The following is a 22,486-nucleotide window of genomic DNA, read 5'->3' as shown; positions in this document are numbered from 1 at the left end:
CATTTTGTGTTTGTATGACTAAAAGCTCTGGCAGGCTCTTAATGCCTTGGTTATATTTGCAGAGCCAGCTTGACATATTTGTGTTCTCAACAGCCAAAGGGCGGGCGGGAGAGAAAATACCAAAAGCTTTCCTTCTTCCTTGCCCTTATCTCCTGCCCTGCCGCCACCAAAATTGCCTTAGTCTCATTCCTCATGACTGTTTTGTCTTGGTCTCAAGGTGGACTTCTCCAACCTTTTTAAGATACAGTGGTACCTTGGATTACAGATGCTTCAGGTTACAGACACTTCAGGTTACAGACGCTTCAGGTTACAGACTCTGCTAACCCAGAAATAGTACCTTGGGTTAAGAACTTTGCTTCAAGATGAGAACAGAAATCGTTCAGCAGCGGCGCGGCGGCAGCAGGAGGCCCCATAAGCTATAGTGGTACCTCAGGTTAAGAACAGTTTCAGGTTAAGAACAGACCTCCAGAACGAATTAAGTTCTTAACCCGAGGTACCACTGTATGGGATCCGCATGAACTACATTTAGCATGTACATCTGACTCTTTTTATCTTTGCTGTTTCGTACACACAGGTTTAGAAGTGTTATGGTTCTCGGGGTCAAATGAAGCATGATGTTAAATGTGTCCATGCATTTAATGCCCAGATTTTATTTAAATCTCTCACCTCTTTCTTATCCCATTGTCTCTTCCCACTATCTTATTCGACCCCCCCAATCTGCAGAAGCTGGCAGCGAAAGCTTTCAGAGGTTATTGAGTCTCTTGGGGGACACCATTACTTTGAAGGGCTGGACCGGCTACAGAGGAGGACTGGACACCAAAAGTAAGGTTTCATTGGAGGCAATTAGTATCATACCCAGATTCCAAGATATGTTGGCAGATCCAGATCATATCTTGTAATGCATGAAAATGTTCTTCTCTGGTTACTTTCTTTGTGTTCTCCTATTGGCCTTTGCAACTCAAATGTCTTGGCTCCACTTCTGTTTCAGCCCAGCACCAGTCCAGGCACCTGCATTGCTGCTTTTTAAGTCCCAATTAAAACATTTTGATGCGCTCAGCCTTTTGGTGGCATTGAATCTCTGATGGTTTTTACCCACCAGTTGTTTGCTCTTCTCTTCGCTGCTGTTTTCTGTTCCATTGTTTATTTTTATTGCAATCCGTTTGTTGTAAGTGGCTTCAGGCGTATTAGAAGGAGGACAGTGATAAAGGCTCCTCCAGTCAACCTATGTATTGAACATCCTGATTTGTTTGCACAAAGCTTACGCAGAGGTCGGATTATATCCTACTTTTCTTCTGATTTGCTTATGGGGAGGTTATACAACAATGAACATTTTGTCCTGCATTCATACTGATCCTTTTGTAGAGTGACTAAACTCCTTCCCAGTAAGCATTCATTTGTTCCACACTTTTTAATGCATTTCCTCATCACTTTCCTAACCACAAAAAGTCAGTTTCCTTTTTTAAAATGGATGTATTATGCTAGAATGACAGAGTACTGTAATCTACTTTAACTGGGCAAACCTAAATTTCAGGGTATATGCTTGTATCCCTTCCTTAAAATATAGGTGGTCTAGAGGTACCCTGAATGTAGCAATGGTCCAATGGGAAAGGATGAAGTGTAGGAGTCCCTAAACTCCATACCACCCCACTGAAAGCCCAGTGCTCCTTCCCTTTCTTTTGCAGATGACACCACAGGCATTTTTTCCATCTACACTGTCTACCAAGGGCACGAGATAATGTTCCACGTCTCAACCATGCTTCCATATTCGAAAGAGAACAAACAGCAAGTATGTGGTTTCCCTATTGATTTTTCTTGGTTAGACCACAAGCCACCATCAAAGGAAGGAAAACACTTCCAGGATGCACATTTTGGAAAAGTTTATGTGGAAGACCAGTTCTGGATACTCTGTTTTAAATGAGGACCTTGACGAGTTGGAGTCTGTTCAAGAGGAGGGTAGCCAGGATGGCAAGGGGTTTGGTGACCCAAAAGAACTGGGTGTGCTTATGCGCTGGAAGAGGAGGTTAAGGGGAGACAAAGGCCACAGCACACACATTAAAGCACTTTGCACAGCCACTAACTGAAGTTAGTTAAGTGTACTGAGAGTTGATAGGAGACCCCTATTTCACTCCCAGAGCTACAATTCCCAGAGTGGTTCAACAACAAATCCCTTTCCACAGAAAAGTCTGGAAATCTTAGCTGCATAGAAGGAATAGGGGTTTCGTAACAATTCTCAGCACCCTTAGCAAGTTTCAGCTCCTAGAGTTATTTGGGGGCTCCCAGAATTCCATGACTGTTTAAAGTGGTATCATAGTTCTCTAAATGTGTGGTGTGGATGTAGCCCCTTCAGATATCTGAAGGGGCATCCTTGTTCTCTGGTAGCTCTGGATAGGAAGAGTAGGACCAACAGGTGGAAGCTCCCAGGAATACTGGTGGCTGTTGCCCATTGGGACTGGCAGGGCAGAAGGCAGGGAGGCCAACCGTAGGCAGAGCCAAGGCTAATGGCAGGCAGAGCCAACTAATTCTAGTTTGTCCCCATCCTCCTCCTCCCTGCTGAGTTCTATAAGGAGCAGCACTGAAACTGAGGAGGAGGTTAATTAGTGCCACTCCCCTGAACTGGTTGTAAATAGGAAGGGGGGGCTGGCTGGCTGGGAGAAGACTATTGTTGGTGGAGCAGAGCTCCATTCACCTTAGTGTGTCTCTGCCAGAAAAGCAGGTTTTGGTTAAACCTCCTTATGGCAAGAGCTGTCTGACAGCGGGGGAGGCTGGTCCAGGCAGTGGTGGCCTCTCCTTCTCTGGAGGTATTTAAATCAGAGGCTGGAACTTCATCCTGCAGTGCAGCCCTCCCTGGAGGGTTGGACTGGATTACATCCAAGGCTCTTTCCAGGCCTGTGGCCCAAATCTTAAGATAAGTTGACTATTTCCCCATCTCTTCATCCCTTCAGCATTTCCCACCCCCAAACTCCAAACATACCCAGTTCTCTTCAACCATTCCTCAGAGCCAAGTTCCAACAGCCGCCAAGGCTATGTTTTCTCCCCCACTGCCCTTCTGGATTCTATAAATGAGGAGGGCCTTCCTTCTGAAAGACAGTTCCTGGGGCCAATCTCCTGAGCCTCGCAGATCACGTTGTTACAAGTTAGAATTTTGCATCCCGATTGTTCAGATTTAATTTCACTCACTGTTCAAAGGTGTAGAAAACATGAACTGTCAGAGCTGGCAAGTTGAACCAAAAGAGTCCCTTCTTTTGGTCCATTTCAAATTGAACGTGAGACTCATCTGAATATTTTATGGAGGACTTAGTGGGGGTTGTTTTACACAGGTTTCATGAAGCCATGAACAGCTCTTTTTGTTGTTGTTGTTTACAGGTGGAAAGGAAACGGCATATCGGGAACGACATTGTCACCATTGTGTTCCAAGAAGGAGAAGAATCCTCTCCAGCCTTTAAGCCATCCATGATCCGCTCCCACTTTACACGTATCTTTCGCCACTCCCTTTCCACTTCCTTAATTTTGTAAAATCAACTTCTTTTCCTTTTTTCAGATTTAACTAAGGAGCTCAGCTCCACTCATGGGTCAGGGCTTCTGAGCATGTTGGAATATATTTCCCAAGCTTAAATATTCACAGGCCTGAGTTTCTTAGGGTCTCGATGTATACGTGATATTTGAGTTTGTATTACATATCCAAACTAGAAGTGTGCAGATTTCAGGGTCTTTTCTCCTAGAAATTGAAGGCTGCTGCAAAATTAGAATTAAAGAATTCTGAGCCCAGTAATTTGTTTGGGCTTGTACGCAATTAAGTTATATGCAGAACAGGCCCACTGAAATTATTGGAGCTAAGTTGGTCATGTGCATGAATTTCAATAAGCCTAACTTTGGATACATAAGAAAAGTTCTGCTGGATCAGGCCATCCTGTTTTCCCATTGGCCAACCAGATGCCTCTAGGAAGCTTGCAAGCCCTCTGCGCTCCTGAAGTTTCCATCAACTGGTATTTAGCGACGTACTTCCTCCAACTATGGAGGCAGAGCATACAACCCTTTGAGTACCAGAAATGGATGGAGCCCATGGTTCTTCCATGCATAAATCCACTTCTGGTTATCACCAAGCTTAATCAGGGTTAAGGCAACAAACCACAGTTAAGCATTGACCACATTTGCATCCCACAATGAGCCAGGACTGCTGATTTATCACAGTTTAGTATGAATGAACAATGTGCTGGGGCATGCTTCCTGATCATTTCTGCTTCACCCCTCCCTTCCCCTAGCCTTGACTCTCCATCATCTCCAAACCGGAGGTTATAATTTGCTGCTACTTCACAAGCTGCAAAAGTAAACCAGCAACAAACGATGGCTTAAGGTTGGCTAGCAATCGTGACTTGGGAGAAAGGTACCACAAACCCTGGTTTCGATATAACAGGAAGCCATGGCACCATTGATTATTTATTCTGCCTGTGCCTGGGAAGGAGTGAAGTGGGAATGATCAGCAGTATGTATCAGCATACTACTCATTCATGAGCCAAAAACCCTGGCTTAGCATGTGTGAACATTCTCTCTGCATCAGGTATTGCTGCTTTTCCAACAATATGAACTGCCCTGTGGTTCGTGTGATGAAAAGATATTCCAACATGTTCCTGTGCTTGATCTTTTAGTTCCCCCCGCTTTCCCTCCCCTCCTTGTTATTTATTTCAACACAAATGGGGGGGGCATTATCAAGAAACAAGTGGTTTCCATTGGCGTGGGAGTAACGGATTGAGCTCCTTAATTGATGCTGCAGATATTTTTGCCTTAGTGAGATATAATACGCAAAGTGATAGTTACAGGTGGGTGTCAACTGCAGACAAACCGTTCATTTCCTTAATTTGATATGACATGTTATGACTTTAGCTTCATGTAATATTGGTGAAAATGCACAGGGAGAGGGGGAAGTTTGAGACTAAAAAGCACGAGCGTAATTTTATTGGGGGGAAAAGAAGGAAGAAACCTCAATGTGCTCATGTTTCAGGCTTACAGACTCTCCCAGGGGTGTGTGGACATGGGGTCCCTTCTCAGACCTATTTTGAATGTCAGGAACATGTAAAGTAGGAAGAGAAGTTGTTTCTGAGAATGTACAGAGTGCATTTTGGTTGTGACCAGCTAACAGCAGCCTGCATTATCTATGGGCTCCTTTGTGAGGAAGGACAGGATATAAACTGAATTCAAGAGGCCCCCCTCTGCTGTTCTTAACACCTAAGAGAGTCTGTAGGGAAAATTGGATGGATGAAAGGTAAGCCCTAAGCTGTGGAATTACCCCCCCACCCCCCCACACAGAGGTGTATCTGGCACATTTCGTTGCATAGCTTTTGTTGTATGCTGAAAGTGTTTCTTTCCCCTGGCCTTCGACAACTGAGGTGTATGCCTTTAGAACATGGGTAGGCTAACTAAGGCCCGGGGGCCAGATCTGGCCCAATTGCCTTCTCATTCCGGCCCGTGGACGGTCCGGGAATCAGCGTGTTTTTACATGAGTAGAATGTGTGCTTTTATTTAAAATGCATCGCTGGGTTATTTGTGGGGCATAGGAATTCGTTCTTTCTCTCTTTCTTTCTTTCTTTTTCAAAATATAGTCCAGCCCCCCACAAGGTCTGAGGGACAGCTGAAAAAGTTTGCTGACCCCTGCTTTAGAACCTACCATATTTATCTGAATAAAATCAGATTAAATAAATTACAAGCCTGTTTTTTATATTGTAACCTGTCCTGGGACCTTATGTTGAAAGGCAGGCAAGAAATCCAATTAGTGATGATGATGATGATGATGATGATGATGATGAAATCCAATTAGTAATGATGATGATGATGATGATGATGATGATGATGATAATAATAATAATAATAATAATAATAATAATAATAATAATAATAATAGAAGCCCATGGCTTCATTTTGCTTTATATTGGCTTCATATTGCTTCATGGCTTCATACTGCTTTAGTACTGCAATAACTTGGGAAAGAGCCCCATGGAACTCAACTTCTGAGTAGATGTGCCTAGGATTGCACAGCAAATCTCCTCCCCAAGTATAACAAAGCTGCCCCCCCACATCCCAAGTATGTATGTACTGTATGTACTGTATGTATGTATGTAATTGCATTATTTCCCATTCATTTCTTTGTCTTATATTATATGTCCCCTTCTATCTTTTGGCTTCCTTTCTGTTGAAGTTAGACTGTAAGCTCCTTGTGGGTAGAGACTTCTTACTTTGCTTCTGTGCCAGAAATATCCACATAGCACTGCAATCTGATTACAGTGGTGCCCCGCAAGACGAATGCCTCGCAAGACGGAAAACTCGCTAGACGAAAGAGTTTTCCGTTTTGGAGGTGCTTCGCAAAACGAATTTCCTATGGGCTTGCTTCGCAAGACGACAATGTCTTGCGAGTTCCTGCTGGTTTTTTTTCCCTTTCCCCCCCTTTTTCTAAGCCACTAAGCCGCTTATCAGCTGATCCGATCAGCAGATAAGCCGCTAATAGCGCTAATCCGCTAATCTTTCAATGGGCTTGCTTCGCAAGACGAAAAAAACGCTAGACGAAGAGAATCACAGAACGGATTCTTTTTGTCTTGCGAGGCACCACTGTACTATTACATCACACCCAAAGTGTCTCTACACCTTGCTAGAAGTGCTTGGAGAGGGAATGAGTTGAATTTTATGAATTTTTGCTTAGAGGCATGTAGCATTTGGAATAAAACCGTGTCCTGCCCCAAATATCTGATGTGCCCTTTTCCCTAGGCTGAAAATCTTTTCGGAAGAAAGCGTACCTCTCTTTGGGCCTCCTCTTCCATCCCCACCAGTGTTTACGGACCACCAAGAATTCAGGGACTTCTTGCTGGTGAAATGTAAGCTGGATACGCCATTTTCAGATCAAAGAGGTCCTTGTATTAAGGCATTTAGACTGCCATCCTGGACACATTTAGGAACATAGGAAGCTGCCTTACACCACAGCAGACCACATCTATCTCAGTAGTGCCTACTCTGACTTGCAGTGGCTCCCTGCGGTTTCGGGTAGGGAATCTTTCCCAGCTCTCCCTGGAGATGCCAGGGATTGAACCTGGTACCCTTTGCACTGCGCTGCACTGCTGAGCTGCAGCCCTTCCCTCTTAGAATCATAGAATTGTAGAGTTGGAAGGACCCTGCGGGTCATCTAGTCCAGTGTTCCCCAACCTTGGGCCTCCAGCTGTTTTTGGACTACAACTCCCATCATCCCTCGCTAGCAAGACCAGTGGTCAAGGATGATGGGAATTGTAGTCCAAAAACAGCTGGAGGGCCAAGGTTGGGGAACACTGATCTAGTCCAACCCCCTGCAATGCAGGAATCCCAACGCTCAGTTCCCTATCCAGTTTGAAAGGACTCTGCTTAGCTTTGCAAATGTGCTAGAATAAACCCCCTTTGACAAAGTGGAGCATAATTATCAGGGCCAAACTGAATATGACTTTTCATAAGAACAATTTTTAAAAACACAACAACCCAACAATAATCTTTAACAACGCTCACGTTGTTGTGAACGTGATCCGTGCGGGATGCACGTTCACAACCCCCAGCGTTCGCAACCCACATCTGCACATGCGCTGGTTGCGATTTGGCACTTCTGTGCATGCGCGACCACCAAACCCCGGAAGTAACCCGTTCTGGTACTTCTGGGTTTCGGCGGTCCGCAACCCAAAAAAAAAACGCAACCTGAAGCGGCTGTAACCCAAGGTATGACTGTAGTTACAAAATGCCCAAAATGTTCTAAGTGCTGTACATATAGGAGCCCAGCCTCTGTGTCATAGTACATAACATGGTCTGCATGGTATGTGACATGTCTTCTTTCTGTTTCCGTTGCCTTACAGTAATCAATGGGGAGAAAGCCACCTTGGAAACTCCAACATTTGCTCAGAAGCGGCAGCGTACTTTGGACATGCTGATCCGCTCTTTATACCAGGACCTCATGCCTGACATGCACAAGGTAAGCTCCGCCTCTTCTGTGGAACCTCAAAAAACGATTCTTGTGAAAGATGGTGGCGGTTGATCCAATGCCTTTCTTCTTCTTCTTATGCCTGGGATCTATGCGGTGCCAGCTCCCTCTCTCCCCATGCTTTCAAGAGCACAGGTCCATCATGATTTCTTTATTTTGTTCATGCTGGCATACGACAAAACTTTGGGAGCCAGCATCTAAATTCAAGGTCGAAATTCATAACTTGCATAGGAATTTCACTTGAGGTTTTTTGTCTGTGGTGTTCATAAGAAGAGCCTGTTCTGATATTGGACGAAGGGACCAGGACCGTCTTTAGCAGATGTGGGTGCAAATATCCACCCAGCACCTCCAAATTACCACGGATAGTGTTGGGGTGGCCGTAGCCGTGCACTGCCAGCCATGGGGGGGGGGTGCAACTCTCCCCCATGCTGCTGCGGGAGAGTGACGTTGCGCCCCTCCCAAGCCTCTGTGGGAGGAGATGTCAGGAGTTCAGCCTACAGTCGAGTAGGACCCTGGCAGAGACACATGCCTGACTCGCATGTTCCCTCCCTCCTGGAATTTGCACAGTTGCTGCCATCTGTTACACAACTGAGCAAACTCTGCGGATCCCTTAGTGTGCTGGTGTCGGTTGGCATCGGTTGCTGTGATGTTTGGGCTGAAGAAAGCTTATGAAGCTCCCGAACGATCAACCAGGAGGGAGGGGAACACGCCAGTCGGGCATGTGTCTCTGCCAGGGTCCTACTCGACTGTAGGCTGAACTCCTGACAGGAGAGTGCAGCTTCCCTTCCAAGCCTCCTCGGGAGGAGAGCGATCCCTGCAGAGGCTTGGGAGGGAAGCTGTGTGCCCACCAGCCATACGGTTGGCAGGGCGCAGCTTCCCTCCTAAGCCTCTGCAGGGATCGCTCTCCTCCCGAGGAGGCTTGGAAGGGAAGCTGCATGCCCGCTAGCCTTATTGTTGGCGGGGCACAGCTGGTGGGCGTGTATGGAAAGGGGAGGCCGCTGGCAAAGCTGCGCAGCTCCCCCACTTGCTGGGGCGCCCCTGAGAGGCCAGTGCCCTGGCGTGACGCACCACTAAGCCCTATGGGAAAGACGGCTCTGGAAGGGACATAAGAAGCTGCCTTAAAATGAGTCAGACCCATTGGTCTATCTGGCTCAGTATTGTCTACATTGATTGGCAGCAGCTCCCCAGAGTTCCAGGCCTACTAAGAGATGGCAGGGAAGGGCCGTAGCTTAGCAGTGGAGCTTATTGTCTGCATGAAGAAGGTCCTGGGTTCAGTCCCCAACATCTTGGCTTAAAAGGACCACGTAGCAAGTAATAGGAAAGACTCTATGCCAGAAACCCTGGAAAGCAGCTGCCAGTCAGAACAAGTGGATAAACAAAAATATATAATATGGTGTTCTTAAAGTTCAGAAAACTCATGTGGTGCAGTCTTCCTTGGACCACACTGTCGGAAGACAGTATAGTCTTCCTCAGACTATACGGCTTTGGAACACAGGTGAGAGATTCATGTGTTTGAACGCCTCCCTATGTCAAGAAAGCCCTTGTAAATGGAAAACTATCATGTTGCACAGAATTAAATTAAAAAACACCCCCAGGATGACACAGTTCAGTAAAACTCTGTTGTTGTTGTTTTGCTTTCGTTTAGAACATGCTGAACAGGAGATCCTTCAGTGATGTCTTACCTGAGTCCCCAAAATCAGCCCGGAAGAAAGAGGAGGCCCGACAAGCTGAATTTGTCCGTCTTGGCCAGGTGTGGTTGCTGAGTATTTGGAATTTGTGTTTCACTGTGGCTACTTGAGGTCTTTGAACAGCTAAACAGGCTGGGCAGTGCAATATGCACCAGTGAACTGCCTCTGACTCTCACACATCCAGGCTGTGAACACAGCACACACTGCTTCACAGAGTTACAGTTACCAACACCCTTAACGAACTACAATTCCCAGGATTATTTGGGGGGAGAAATGTGCTTCAAAGGTATGGTGTGTGGGAACAGCCTCCCTACCTTTCTCTCTTTCTGTTCATCTCTTTCTCATAGGATGCCTATAGAATTTATTTTGTATTTTTAAAAAAGGTTTTTTGTTAAAAGATTTTCAAATATACATTTCCACATTAAAATCTTTCATTATACCAGTACATTCAGCGACTTCCCTCCTTCCCCTTCCAAGGCTCCTTTAATTTAGCCACAACTCCTGCATATTCTTGTATATCCACTTAGTTCGATTTCTTCCCCTTTTTATATCCCTTTTAGATATGTTGTACTCAGTCCATTTGTGGGCTAACAAGATCCATGCTGCTGTTGTCGCATACATAAATATATTTTTCTGACACCTGGGTACCTCCGTCTGAACCATTCCTAACAGGAATGCCTCTGGGTTTGGGGAAATGTTATTTTAAAATAGAATTTATTTTGTAATGCAGCACGTAAGTATAATAAACCAGGAGTGGTTTTTCAGCCTGAGCACCACATTCCCTTCTGAACAACCTTCCAAGTACCACATGACAGTGGTGGGAGGAGCCAGAGGCTAAAATGGGTGTAATAACCACTGTAACTTTTACCTTTGCACAGTTCTATAGCTTCTCCACACACCCCGTTGCATCTTCCATCCTGACAAGTAAGAGACATGCTTATTAGAATTCAGTGACACTTTATAGCCAGGGGAAGGCATGCATGCTAGGCACGAAGGAGGGCCAATAAAGTATGTAGCCTAGGGAGAGTTACAAGGGAGAGATAGAGAAGCCCAGAGGGCCACATTCAGCTCCTGGGCCTGTAGTAAATAAGCAAATAACAACTTTCAAAAGCACCCCACAGCCCTAAATAAGTAGCTAACTCTCGATAAGCTGTAGGAAATACAATGGGACCCTTGTCAAGATAATTCTTCAGGGTGATTGAGAGCTTTTGTTGATCATACTCAAAGAAGAGACATTGAAATCAATATACTTGATGCCATTAATTTAATGGGATATCCCTTGAAAGACCCCAGTCCAGAGCAGCCCTGCAAGGGGGGAGAGATTCCCCTCTAAAAACTGATGCCACAGCAAAAGCTGCTTTTGAAATGTGCTGTTTCTTTGTGTGTTTACGAGACACTTTACAAAATAAATTCTCTAGACACTGTACAAATAAAAGGGGATAGAACAGAAAAATAAAACTGCTACAATGAAAAGACAATAAGCTCTAGGGGCAGGTACAAAGCCAGAACAGTAAAATACCATGTGCAGCACAGAACTTAAAACAGCCATTGGATACAGAGAAAGAAAAGAAAAAAGCCAGCCAGCCATGTCACAGGGACTTAAACCAAATCTTAAATGGCCTGGGAGAGCAGCAAATGATCACATGATACTTCTGGAGATGAGGGTAGTTTACAACAAATTGGAGACATTTAAAGGGGATTAGACCCGATTCATGGAAGGCAAGGCTACCAGTGGCTGCTATCCTTGATGGCTATGTTCTGCCTCCGCAGTTGCTCCACAGTTGCACATCAGAGCTCCTTTGCAAAGGCATCTGGTTGGGCAGTGTGAGAACAGAATGCTAGTGTGAGAACAGGATGCTAGTGTTTGAGGGGGTCTTCGGCAAAGTTCACATTAGTGCCCCTCATCCCCAGGTTGGAGGTTTTCCTGTCAGAGCATCACTCCAGAACACCGGGGGGGGGGGCTTTATGTGGTGGTTTTCAGCTGCCTGGCATGGTGGGCCCAAGGCAGGTGTTGAGTACCTTTGGGTCCTGCCAGGGTACTAGGACCCCTGCAGCTGTCCAAGGGTGCTGGGTGCTCAACAGAGGTGGTGATGCTTCTGAACATCTGTTGCAGGAAACAGCGGGAGGGTTGTGTTCTTGCACTCAGGTTGTGCTTGTGGGCTTCCTGGGGGGTGGGGAATCTCATTGCCCAGTATGAGAACAGGATACTGGACTAGAGGGGCCATTGGCCTAATCCAGCAGGTCTCTTGTGTTAATATGACACCAGACCTGCTCCCAGGCTCTTGACAGCAATTATATTTGCATCAGCCCTCTGTGGTGCTATGCATCTTTATTTTCACAGCTTTAAAGAAAACCCTGAAAAACGCGCAACACATTCTATCAACGCCAAATTGATTTCCTCTCACCCTTGGAAAAAAAAAAACAACAACAAATTAGCACACCAAATGTTCGAGAGAGGGAGAATATTACGTCAGGCGTACCAATAGAAATGAGAGCAAAATCCTGTTCAACAAAGGCAGCAGCATCAAGTCCAAATTGCAAGCAAGGGCAATTAACAGGGGATCAGTTGTAAAGAAAACCAGGTTGAAACAGGAAGGAATTAGCAGGCTCTGAGAGCTCACTGGCTTCTCCTTTGCAGAGGGAAGGAGAAAACATAGTGTCTGCAGATCAAGTAGAAAGTGGGTCAAAAAAAGATCTGGATTTGGGTAGCCCTTTGTGGCCGCAGTTTGGTAGCCTTCTTTACAGCATGAAAGGAAGCAGCTTGCAAGTTCACAGTATCAGGAGAGGCCCTTCAACAGATAATGAGGCCCTGACTTTGATAAGAAAGATTATAGTGTTTCTCGTGGAGCAGTCAAGTACCCTCTTAGCAGATTTCCCAAATATGTCATTTCGTGAAGTGTATCATTGTGTTCTTCCCAGAACCGCTGTACCTTTTACATGCTGAGATGGTTGCCATGGTGGTCTGGTGGGACTTTGTGCCCAGGACAGCATGAGATGTATTTGACACAATAAGTATAATTAATTCATGGGATTTGCCTCCATGAGGTGTGCTGGTGGCCACTGGCTTTGATAGCTTCAAGCAAATTGTGGATAATTTTGATGATGGCTGTTAGCCATGATGGCAAGATTGAGCATCTGTGGTCAGAGGCAGGCTGTCTTTGAATACCAGAAACTAGGGATATGCAGAAAGGGAGAGTTGTTGCCTTCATACTTGTAGAGGGCATCAAAACAAAACATCCAAAAATGGAGATGTCCCCAACGCACCATGAAAACAGGTAAATTGTCAGGCCCAGCCCACTTTGATCAAAGACTCTGATCAATATCAGAGTCTTGATTGGGAAGGGGGGACATACTGCTTTGTTTTCAGTCAGTGCATGTCCTATAACTTTCTGCTGTAATCATACATCTTTTAATACCACAAATATTTTGGTTTATTTTTTGCCCTCCTTTCATTGTGCCATAGGGCAGGAGAGCCTCTCTAGATAGCAATAATGTGGTAACATTGGGGAAGCATTGCGCTATAGCCAATAAAGCAGAATGCCGTGTGGATGGTCCAGTATAAACCTGTGATTAATGTATTATCATTACATAATTGACATGTTGTTGAATACACCTGTCAGAGGGGGGACAACCCAGCCTAGATGTTCCTTATGGCCATCCTTGTGCAGTGGAAGGTTTCTTCACTGTACCATGCAGATAACACATGTGAAACAGGCACTCCATATGGAGGCCGGCATGTAAGTAAATCAGTCTTTACAGTCTCACGCCCTCTCACCACCACAAACTTTATAAAGGAAGGGGTCATGGCTCACTTGGTGAAAGCAAAATAAGTCTCTGGCATTCTAGTTAATGGGATCTGCAGTAGAAAGGCAGTAGAGTCAGGGAATCACCTGAGACCCATGAGAGCTGCTGTCAAGACTGACTCCATATAAGACTGACTTCATATTCTCTCTCTCTCTCTCTTGTGTGTGTGTCTTTTTTTTTTTTTTAAGGCACTCAAACTCAAAACCATTGTGAGAGGCGATGCCCCAGCTATTCTGGCTTCCACGAGCCTCTGTAAAAAGGAGGTGAGTGAATGGTTAACAGGTAAATCTTCGGGGGAGGATAGGAGGTGAGTTGGCTCAAGAGCCTGGTATAGTTTCTGATTGCTGTGGATAATAGGTTTGTGCTTAGAAGCAAACCACAGTGCAAAATAGAGGTTTTAAAAATATGTAAATATGCATGATTTAGACAGGTCACATAAGTTACATTTTATTTTCATTTTTATTATTAGCTTTGGCGTTTTTTTTTATCCTCAGCTAACTGAGGGATTTCTGCTTCCCCAAGGGATGCAAAGCAACCTCTTGAGCTCACCTCTGCAGATCAGTATGTTGTGACTCTAGTGCTTAGCACCCTTCCCTGTTATGCTCACCAGTTCACGGTTCTCTTGTTCCACAGCCCTGGGAGTCTCAGTGCTTCTGCAGCAATTTCCCTCATGATGTTTTCTGCGCAGATTCCTGGGGCCAGTCACTGCTCGTCTCTACAGATGTTGGTGTCCTCCTCTTAGATGGTTGGTGGATGACCCTTACATTCCCCTACCCCCAATTGATTTCTGTAATGTAGCTTATGTGGGGCTTGCTTCATATCTGGCCTGAAAGCTGCTAGTGAGGCCAGACTCCTCACGGAGCAGGTTGCTGGTTATATGTTACCACTCTGCTGAGAGGGTTGCACTGGTTGTCAATTTGCCACCAAGCCAGGTTCTAGGTACTTGGGTTAATTCACAGAGCCCTTAATCACTTTGGCCCAAAGTATTAATGACCATCTGATCCCTTATACTCCACCTCCATCACTAAGATCTTCTGATGAGGCACTTCTGGTGGTTCTCCACATGCCTGACACTCGGTTTGCCCTTGCTGAGCATTGAGCCTTTAGGTTTGGCAGGCCCTGCCCTGTGGAGCAGCCTGCCAGTAGAGGTTTAGTAGGAATAATCTCTGCCTCCTTTTAGATGGCACGTACAATGGTGCTATTTAGAAAGGCCTTTGAAATCTGAATATTATTGTAACCAGCCAATATATATGGATTTCCCCATTGATGTTTTGATCTGAGCCTTGACACAGAGTCTCTTGAATTTTTCCTTCCAGATGGGCAGCCTCCCATCCCAGTGTTTGATAAAACTTTACAGATCAAACAGATGCATGTATTGGAAACTCTGGACCTTCTCATTACTAGAGCGGACAAAGGTAAGGCACGTAAGCCTGTCTGGGAGGAAATGTCATTTCCCTGGGCAAGCTTGTGGTAGAAGCATAACTGCTTCGCTGGAGGTATTTTAGCTTAGGTTGGGTCTTCCAGGATCCTGCATTTATTTTGTATGATAGTGTGTCTACTGTTTTAACCTTCTGTAAGCCCTTTGAATGCAAAACTATGTCTTGTGTCCAATCTCGATGCTGGGATTTGTTGAAGAGAGAAAGCTGGATGGAATGTCCTGGATTGCCTGGGACTGTGGCCTGCAGTAGACAACAAAACAAACCATGGCTGCCTTTGGTGCATGACACTTCAGAAACAACCCACAGCCTCCCTCCTTTTAGCTCTCCCTGTAACATGTCTATTTGTGTGTCTCCCACCTGACAGGGAAGGACGCTCGCCTCCTCGTCTTCCGGCTGAGTGCCGTGCAGAAAGGCATGGAATCCAAGCAAGCCAGAAGCAAGTGTGACTGCCGAGAGAACAAACTGGAGAAAACGAAAGGTGCTTATGGCAGGGGTGGGGGAGCTTTTCCAGCCTAGGGGCTGCCTTCCCTTTGGGTAACCTCCTGGGCAAAAGGAGGTGGGGCAACAAATATGCACTTTGCCTTTGCACAGTAGGCTAGTTTCTTCATGCACACACCCACCCACCCACACACCATTCTATTCTCCACACAGCCGAGGAGTTTGAGTTCAGGGACACGTTCCGACCTAATAAAAACATTCATTGAGGGTAAGAAGCAGCGCTGGAGAGGGGGGTGACCTGGGTAGAGTATGACGGTAGTGCTGAGATCAGGCAGTGGGTCTCAGCCAACCAACCAACCAACCAACCAGCTGAACGATGCTTTAAGGGATCACAAGGTTGTGAACATGTGAAACTGCCTTATCTTGGAGTCATCTGGCCTACTATTGTTGGCGGCTTTCTAGTGTCGGTGGCTTCCCCATCCTTGACGTCCTCTTTATACAGGGAATCTGGGGGTTTGAACCTGGGAGTCTGTTGTCTGTAGGCGGAGTATATGCTCTTATCATTGACCAAGGTGCCTGTCCTTGCATTAGAGTTTTCCTGTAAGAACACCCCTGCATTAAAGCAGGCTGATTTCAGGTGTCAGGGGACAGCAGCACAGCTTAAGCCAATAGTTTTGGGTAGGTGAATGAGTGGAAACTACAAAACTGAATTTCTTCCCCCTCCTCAGTCTCTAGTCAAGCTCAAGTCCCACACGGACCACAGCATAGCACTGAGTCTCTGGGGAAGGGTCATAGGTCAGTGGTGCAGCGTTTGTTCTGTATGAAGAATGTCCCAGGTTCAAACCCCGGCAACTCCAGTAGGGCTGGAAGAGGCCCTTTTCTGAAATCCTGGACCACAGCTGCTAGTCAGCAAAGACAGTGCTGGTCTAAATGATCCAATAGTCTGACTCAGTATAAGGCAGGTTCCTACTTCAATGCAGCTGGGCAGTGATGCCTTCTGTTCCTTTGCAAGAAACAGCTAGATGTGGTGGTGCTCAAACATTTCTCCTGTGACCCAGAGCATGATCCACTGTGGTCAGTTTGCAGCTCTCCTCTCCCATCCCTCTGAGCCAGGCTTTCCTTTGGGACATTTCTCAGAGCTGTGCTTGACACACACACACACACACACACACACACACACACACACCCTCACCCTCAACTGAACCTTTGTTGCCCAGGCTGCCATCTGTATGCCATCAACACCCACCACAGCAACGAGCTGCGGATCGTCGCATCCATCCGGAACAAGCTGCTTCTCATCACCAGGAAGTTCAAGCAGTGGGAGGGTCTGAACAGTGGCCTCTCGTTGTCGCCTCAGTCAGAGTCCCCAGTTGAAGAATTCCAGTACATCCGGGTAGGTTTGAGGTAAAGCACTGGCAAACTACCACCGTCCACACATGCCTCCTCCTCCTTGGGTGCCTGGCGGAAAACGGTAAGCTGCCCTTTTAATCCTAGGAGCTGATCCAGTCTTCCTGATCTTTAAAAATCCTTCAGAGAGGCCATGGGGCCCACGATCAAGAGGGGAAACTTTGGCCTTCCCAGTGTTATTGGGACTTCCAACTCCCACCATCCCTGAGCACACTGGCCAGCCCATTAGCGCCTGGAGGGCCACAGATTTCCCCACCCCTGCCGTAAAAGCAGCCACAGCTTAAAATGATAGGCCAGTGGGAGGAAGGTGTCATCAAGCCTTTTGAGCCAATGGATGCATTTGGAATGCTGAGAAAGTTCTTTGGGCGACAGTCACTAAACGGGTTGCATAAGGGCTTCCATATCTTTACAAAAAATGCAGAAAAGGAGGACCATAAAATGGTTCAGGCACACACACACTATTCAGCCATCCCATCAATGGGAAAAGGCACCTACATCAGCCGCCACCATGCTCACTCACAGAGAGAGAAGTTTTTCACACCTCAGCTCCGGTTTTAGGGGGGTTGTTCAGTGTAGGAGAGGCCAAGCCAATGCAAACAGAGACTGAGTAGGGAGAGCAAGCAGCCCTTCATCTATTGCAGATTTTTGAGGGAATATTTACCAAGACCTCTCACAGACACCAGAGAGGGTCCTGATAGGATGGGCAAACTGGCCTCCATGGGTGCTGCATTGGCAACCTGTGTTCTAGACCAACAAACCTCCTTCAGTTCAGAGCAGCTTGGAATAGCCAAGTCTTCATTTGACCCTAACCAGAGAGGGCACCAGACACACATCCAGCAAGAAGGAGTTCCACATGGACAGGGCACACTGACAGGGCACAGAGGCCTCATTTCTAGGGCCTATCAGCTTGATGGATCTTCATAGCGGGTCTGTGGGCAAAGCCTCCATGCCTGATCTGTGTATGCATATCAGCCTTTATCATGCTCTTATAACTTTAGATACCTTTTTATTAACTAAAATGTTTAAAATGCAAATGATTTATTGTGGGAGGTTCTGCAATCTCTGTTGTTGTATTGGTTACCCTTTTCTGTACCTGAGATCCTCAAGAAGTCTGAATTTGGTGTCCTGCATCTCTGTTCATGCGCACACACAATACCTTTAATGTAGCATTGTTTGGGGATTGCAGGAGATCTGCTTGTCTGACCCCCCTGTTGTCATGACATTGGTGGACGGGCCCACGGGGGAAAATGACAACCTGATTTGCGTCGCCTACCGGCACCAGTTCGACTTGATCAATGAGAGCACGGGCGAATCCTACAGATTGCACCATGTCGACTCGAGCAGGGTAAGTTCATTGGGTGTCACAGCAGTTTGCTGAAGCTGCTGTCCCTCGTTTCCTTCGAAAGGGTCTCAGCCTCCCCACCCCCAAGGCTGCCCGAGCAAAAATGCAGTTGATCTCAGGATCAGGGCCATCTCCTGCACTACACCTGATGTCTACTGTCAACCTGATTCAGTTGATTAAAAAGGCAATCCTAGGTGATGAATCAGTCAAAATGAAATACTTTTGTCCTGTTACTTCCTGTGATTTTTTTTTTACCATCAAGATCACTGGGATTTCTAAACATGCTTAACTTGGGCTGGGTCATGCCCCCTGTGCCAGAAAACCAAAATGTATAATAACAGAAGCAGCACTTCTGCAGTTGTTTACTTAGGCTTTGAATTAGAAGTGTACGTAAAACAATTAGATTAAATTACAGACTAGATGCAGGTGCCAGAATTTAGAAACGTTTGGTGGGATCGGGATGGAAAGCGGGGGGTAGGGGGTGGGACTTCTCCTTTTTCTCCTGATACAAAACCGCTGAATTGTTCTCAAAGAGTTCGTAGGAAGCTCAGCCTCCAGCCTGCCCACTACCCTTGCCCGTTATCATTGCAGGTTAATTTTGTTGCAGCTATTGATGTGTATGAAGATGGAGAAGCTGGCCTGCTCTTGTGTTATAACTGTAAGTACTGTTAACTCGCTCTGTCCAGGGAGACGGTCTGGGGTCTGTCTATGGTTCCGTCTTGCATCAGTGCAGAATGGGCATTTAAGGAATAAGACTTGCTTCGCACAGGAGAGGCAGTAAGGTAGAATAGGGATTGCTAGAGCTGAAGAGAAACACCCTCTGCTGGCCGTCAGGAAAGCAATGGTGGTTGGGGTGTTTGTGTGCATGTGCTTGGTGTGCACTTGAAAGCAGGGAGGCCTACCTGTGGAAATCGGAGGATGTTATTGAGATGATGTAACTTCAAGAATTTGCTTACTTTCCTCCCATTACTTTTTTTCCTTTTGCATAATGTCTGTTGGATTATGAACCTGCAGGCAGGGATTCTCTCATCTTTGATGCAAAACATAAAACAGTTGGAAAACGTTAGGTGCTTTATAAATGATATTATCATATTTTATTTTTATAAGTGACATTATTAATCTCACTATCATTTATAAAGTGGTAATAATAGTTCTACTAAGAGTACCTTAATTATGTTATTGGATATAGCCCAATCATCATCTTCATCATATTTCAGAGAATTACAGAATCTTAGAGTTGGAAGGGACCCCAGGGGTCATCTATCCCAACCCCCTGCAATGCAGGAATCTCAGCTAAAGCATCCATGACAGGTGGCCATCTTGCCATAGGACTGCCCCCATAGGCATGAAAAGCATTTCTTCTCTTGCACATATGCCCCGCAATATATGTCCACTGCACATTAATGATTGATAAATAATATAATATAGTATAGTATAAGATTATAATAAAACAGTTATACAATTTAAATAGAATAAGGATAATAGTAAACTGTTTGGAAAGGGGCAGAAGTAAGAGAAGAGAAAGACGGACTTGCTTTCCTGCTGGTTGCATGTGTTCTTTGCATAAGCAGCACATGGTGGTGGGTGGGCAGCTGACAGGTGCATCAAAACAGCTGCCAGAAGTCGAAGTGAGCCTGGACTGATGCATTGGGCAGCCACTAAGCCTTCTCTTCTCCATTATCCTTATCCAAAACAAGGAGGGGCTCAAGTGGGTTGATGGTAGAATGCAGTAGATGGCCAACCCCCAAGTCTTGCCCTCCCTTTTCCACTAGAATAGGCAAATGAGCCCACACCTAGTGGTAGTGGTGAAATTAGTCTATGCAGCTTGACTTGAAGGCAGAAAGACGAGGAATCTGGAAAAGTTTCTGCCTTCTGGCCACCTCAGCCATCACCCCACTTGCCAGTCCTCTGATTCTAGGTGAAGCTGACTTGAGCAAAAATCTCAGTTTCTTGTCAGTATATCTTATTGGCAAAGCAAAGCTAGGAACCTGGATGAGCAAAAGCCCTCGCACATGTGGACAAAGCAGAAGAGCAAGGAGAAAGCAAGCACCAAACTTCCATTTCATAGAACTGTAGAGTCGAAAGGGAGCCTCCTGGTATGTTACGGGCTGTGCAATGCAGGGTGCAGCAGCAGCATCTCTGGCAGATGGGCCATCCAGCCTCTGCTTAAAATACCTCCAGCAAGGGAGAGCCCACCACCTCCTGCTCGGGCAGACTGTTCCACAGTGAAACAGCTGTTACCTTTAGGAAGATTCTCCTCACATTTAGCCAAAATCTGCTTTCCTGCCATTTCTGTCTTCTATGCAGTGCTTTTTTTCTGGGAGTACACAGGGGTACGCTACCCCTAAACATTTTGAGAATCTAAGTATGGCCTCATTGAGGGGCAGTATTTCAATATGAGTAGGAAAATGAGAGTACTCCTAAACGTTTTTTAAGGAAAAACAAGCACTGCTTCTATGTATTTGAAAACAGCTCTCCTCTCTCCGATGTTGAAGGTTGCCAATTCCACTGGTGACTACCTGTGGCTTTGGCATTGACCAGATGCTTGAGCATAGAGTAGCTGAGGCCTTTCCCAGCGAAATGGTGAGGCTGCAACAGGAGAAAGCTTCACTCCTTCTAATTTCTGTGTTCCTGGCTGTTGTCACGGGAGCAGAGCCAGTGACATTGCTTGGCTGCCTTGTTTTTCTACATTTAGTGTCAAGGTCTATGTTTCTTTATTTGCTTGAAGTTAACAGGGGTCTCTTGTTACAGATGTCTGCTATTACCGCAAAGTGTGCCCCTTCAATGGGGGCTCCCCTTTGGTCCAGCCATCAGCATCTGACTTCCACTTCAGCTGGAACCAGGTTCCTTATGCCATTGGTAAGAAGAACCAATTGCCTCCCCCTTTCCAATAAGTCTCTGCTGCTGTGTGAAGCCATTGTAATGTGGAGGGACAGCCTCTATGGGCAGGCAGAGGGAGGGAGGAGGACAATGCGGTGGCAGGAAAAGAGAAAAGGGGGTGGTAGTCAGCAAGGAGTGCGGCCCTAAACAGAAAAAGGTTGTCCATCCTTAAAAGGTAAAGGGACCCCTGACCGTTAGGTCCAGTCGTGACCAACTCTGGGGTTGCGGCGCTCATCTCGCTTTACTGGCCAAGGGAGCCGGCGTACAGCTTCTGGGTCATGTGGCCAGCATGACCAAGTCACTTCTGGCAAACTAGAGCAGCGCATGGAAACACTGTTTACCTTCCTGCCGGAGCGGTACCTAGTTATCTACTTGCACTTTGACGTGCTTTCGAACTGCTAGGTGGGCAGGAGCAGGGACCGATCAACAGGAGCTCACCCCGTCGTGGGGATTCGAACCGCCAACCTTCTAATCGGCAAGTCCTAGGCTCTGTGGTTTAACCCTCAGCGTCACCCGCGCCCATCCTTAGCCTGCCTTAATTGTTTTGATCACATTATGCCCCTGTGTAACACAGAGACACCCATCAGTTTCCTGTCTGCTCCTGGATCCAGTACATAAATGCCTCCTCCTGACTTCAGAGCCTGCCATTGCCCTGACCTGTCTCTCCTCCCTTATATCCCTGCCCTTTGCTCCACTACCCTCAACTGTCCAAAGCTCTCTTGCTCCACCTTTTCCTCTCTTTCTGCTACTTCTTCTGCCTGAAGCACCTGCACAATACCTTCCTCTCTCCCTTCAAATCTCTCTGTCCTCAAAACCCACATTTTCTGGGAAGCCTTTGGCACAACCCCATCAGCTTCACCCCCTCCTAAAAACAGAGCTTTAGTATGTGCAACTGAGCAGACCTGAAGAGTCTTCTTCCCCTCTCCATTGCCTCTGTCTTCCTCCTCTTAGTTAAATTTTAGGGGCAGGAATCTGTTTTTGATGTTGTTGGACTTTGATGGTGCTATGTAAGTCAGTAATAACATGGTAAAGGCTTATTGTAGATCAGGAAAACTTCAGAGCTTCATGATGCTTAGGACTGACAACATGTGCAGAGAAGCCCATCATATACCATGTTGCATTTATTTCTTCATTAAATGCTTTTGTCTCCTACAGTTTGCGCTTTCCCCTATATTTTGGCCTTCACCACCGATTCCATTGAGATCAGATTAGTGGTGAATGGGAACCTCGTCCACACAGCTGTGGTCCCTGCGCTTGAGCTGGTGGCATCAAGGGTAAGGCAGTGAGATAAGAAGTCTGGTTTCCTGTGCAAAATTCCTCTTCTTCTAGACATGCCTCTTCTAGCACTACAAAGGCAGAACCATAGAATTGTAGAGTTGGAAGGGACCCTGTGTTTCATATTAAGACTGCATCATTTAACCCATAAGCCCACTAAACAAGCGGGACATGCAACAAAACTTTGCTGTGTGATATTCCTGTTCAAGCTGCCGGCCAGCTGGCCATGCTCTTTCCC

General features: G+C 46.2%; 1 protein-coding gene across 5 annotated transcripts in view; it reads left to right on the top strand.

Moving 5' to 3' along the window:
- The window catches only part of GARNL3 (GTPase activating Rap/RanGAP domain like 3), a 102,969-nt gene that overhangs the window by 67,860 nt on the left and 12,623 nt on the right, over positions 1 to 22,486 (top strand). For all 5 annotated transcript variants that reach the window (XM_083485806.1, XM_083485809.1, XM_083485808.1 and 2 more), the window contains 16 exons: positions 724 to 822; positions 1,683 to 1,786; positions 3,364 to 3,472; positions 4,769 to 4,814; positions 6,751 to 6,857; positions 7,851 to 7,966; positions 9,621 to 9,725; positions 13,656 to 13,730; positions 14,101 to 14,212; positions 14,784 to 14,882; positions 15,271 to 15,384; positions 16,562 to 16,737; positions 17,938 to 18,096; positions 18,685 to 18,751; positions 20,845 to 20,952; positions 22,129 to 22,247. In XM_083485806.1, the coding sequence (XP_083341932.1) occupies positions 724 to 822; positions 1,683 to 1,786; positions 3,364 to 3,472; positions 4,769 to 4,814; positions 6,751 to 6,857; positions 7,851 to 7,966; positions 9,621 to 9,725; positions 13,656 to 13,730; positions 14,101 to 14,212; positions 14,784 to 14,882; positions 15,271 to 15,384; positions 16,562 to 16,737; positions 17,938 to 18,096; positions 18,685 to 18,751; positions 20,845 to 20,952; positions 22,129 to 22,247 (1,715 nt within the window). The remainder of the gene's footprint in view (positions 1 to 723; positions 823 to 1,682; positions 1,787 to 3,363; positions 3,473 to 4,768; positions 4,815 to 6,750; positions 6,858 to 7,850; positions 7,967 to 9,620; positions 9,726 to 13,655; positions 13,731 to 14,100; positions 14,213 to 14,783; positions 14,883 to 15,270; positions 15,385 to 16,561; positions 16,738 to 17,937; positions 18,097 to 18,684; positions 18,752 to 20,844; positions 20,953 to 22,128; positions 22,248 to 22,486) is intronic.

This window comes from Podarcis liolepis (assembly GCF_965112155.1).
Source record: "Podarcis liolepis genome assembly, chromosome: Z".
NCBI classification, from domain to species: Eukaryota; Metazoa; Chordata; class Lepidosauria; order Squamata; family Lacertidae; genus Podarcis; species Podarcis liolepis.
This window is presented reverse-complemented; position numbering and strand designations above follow the sequence as displayed.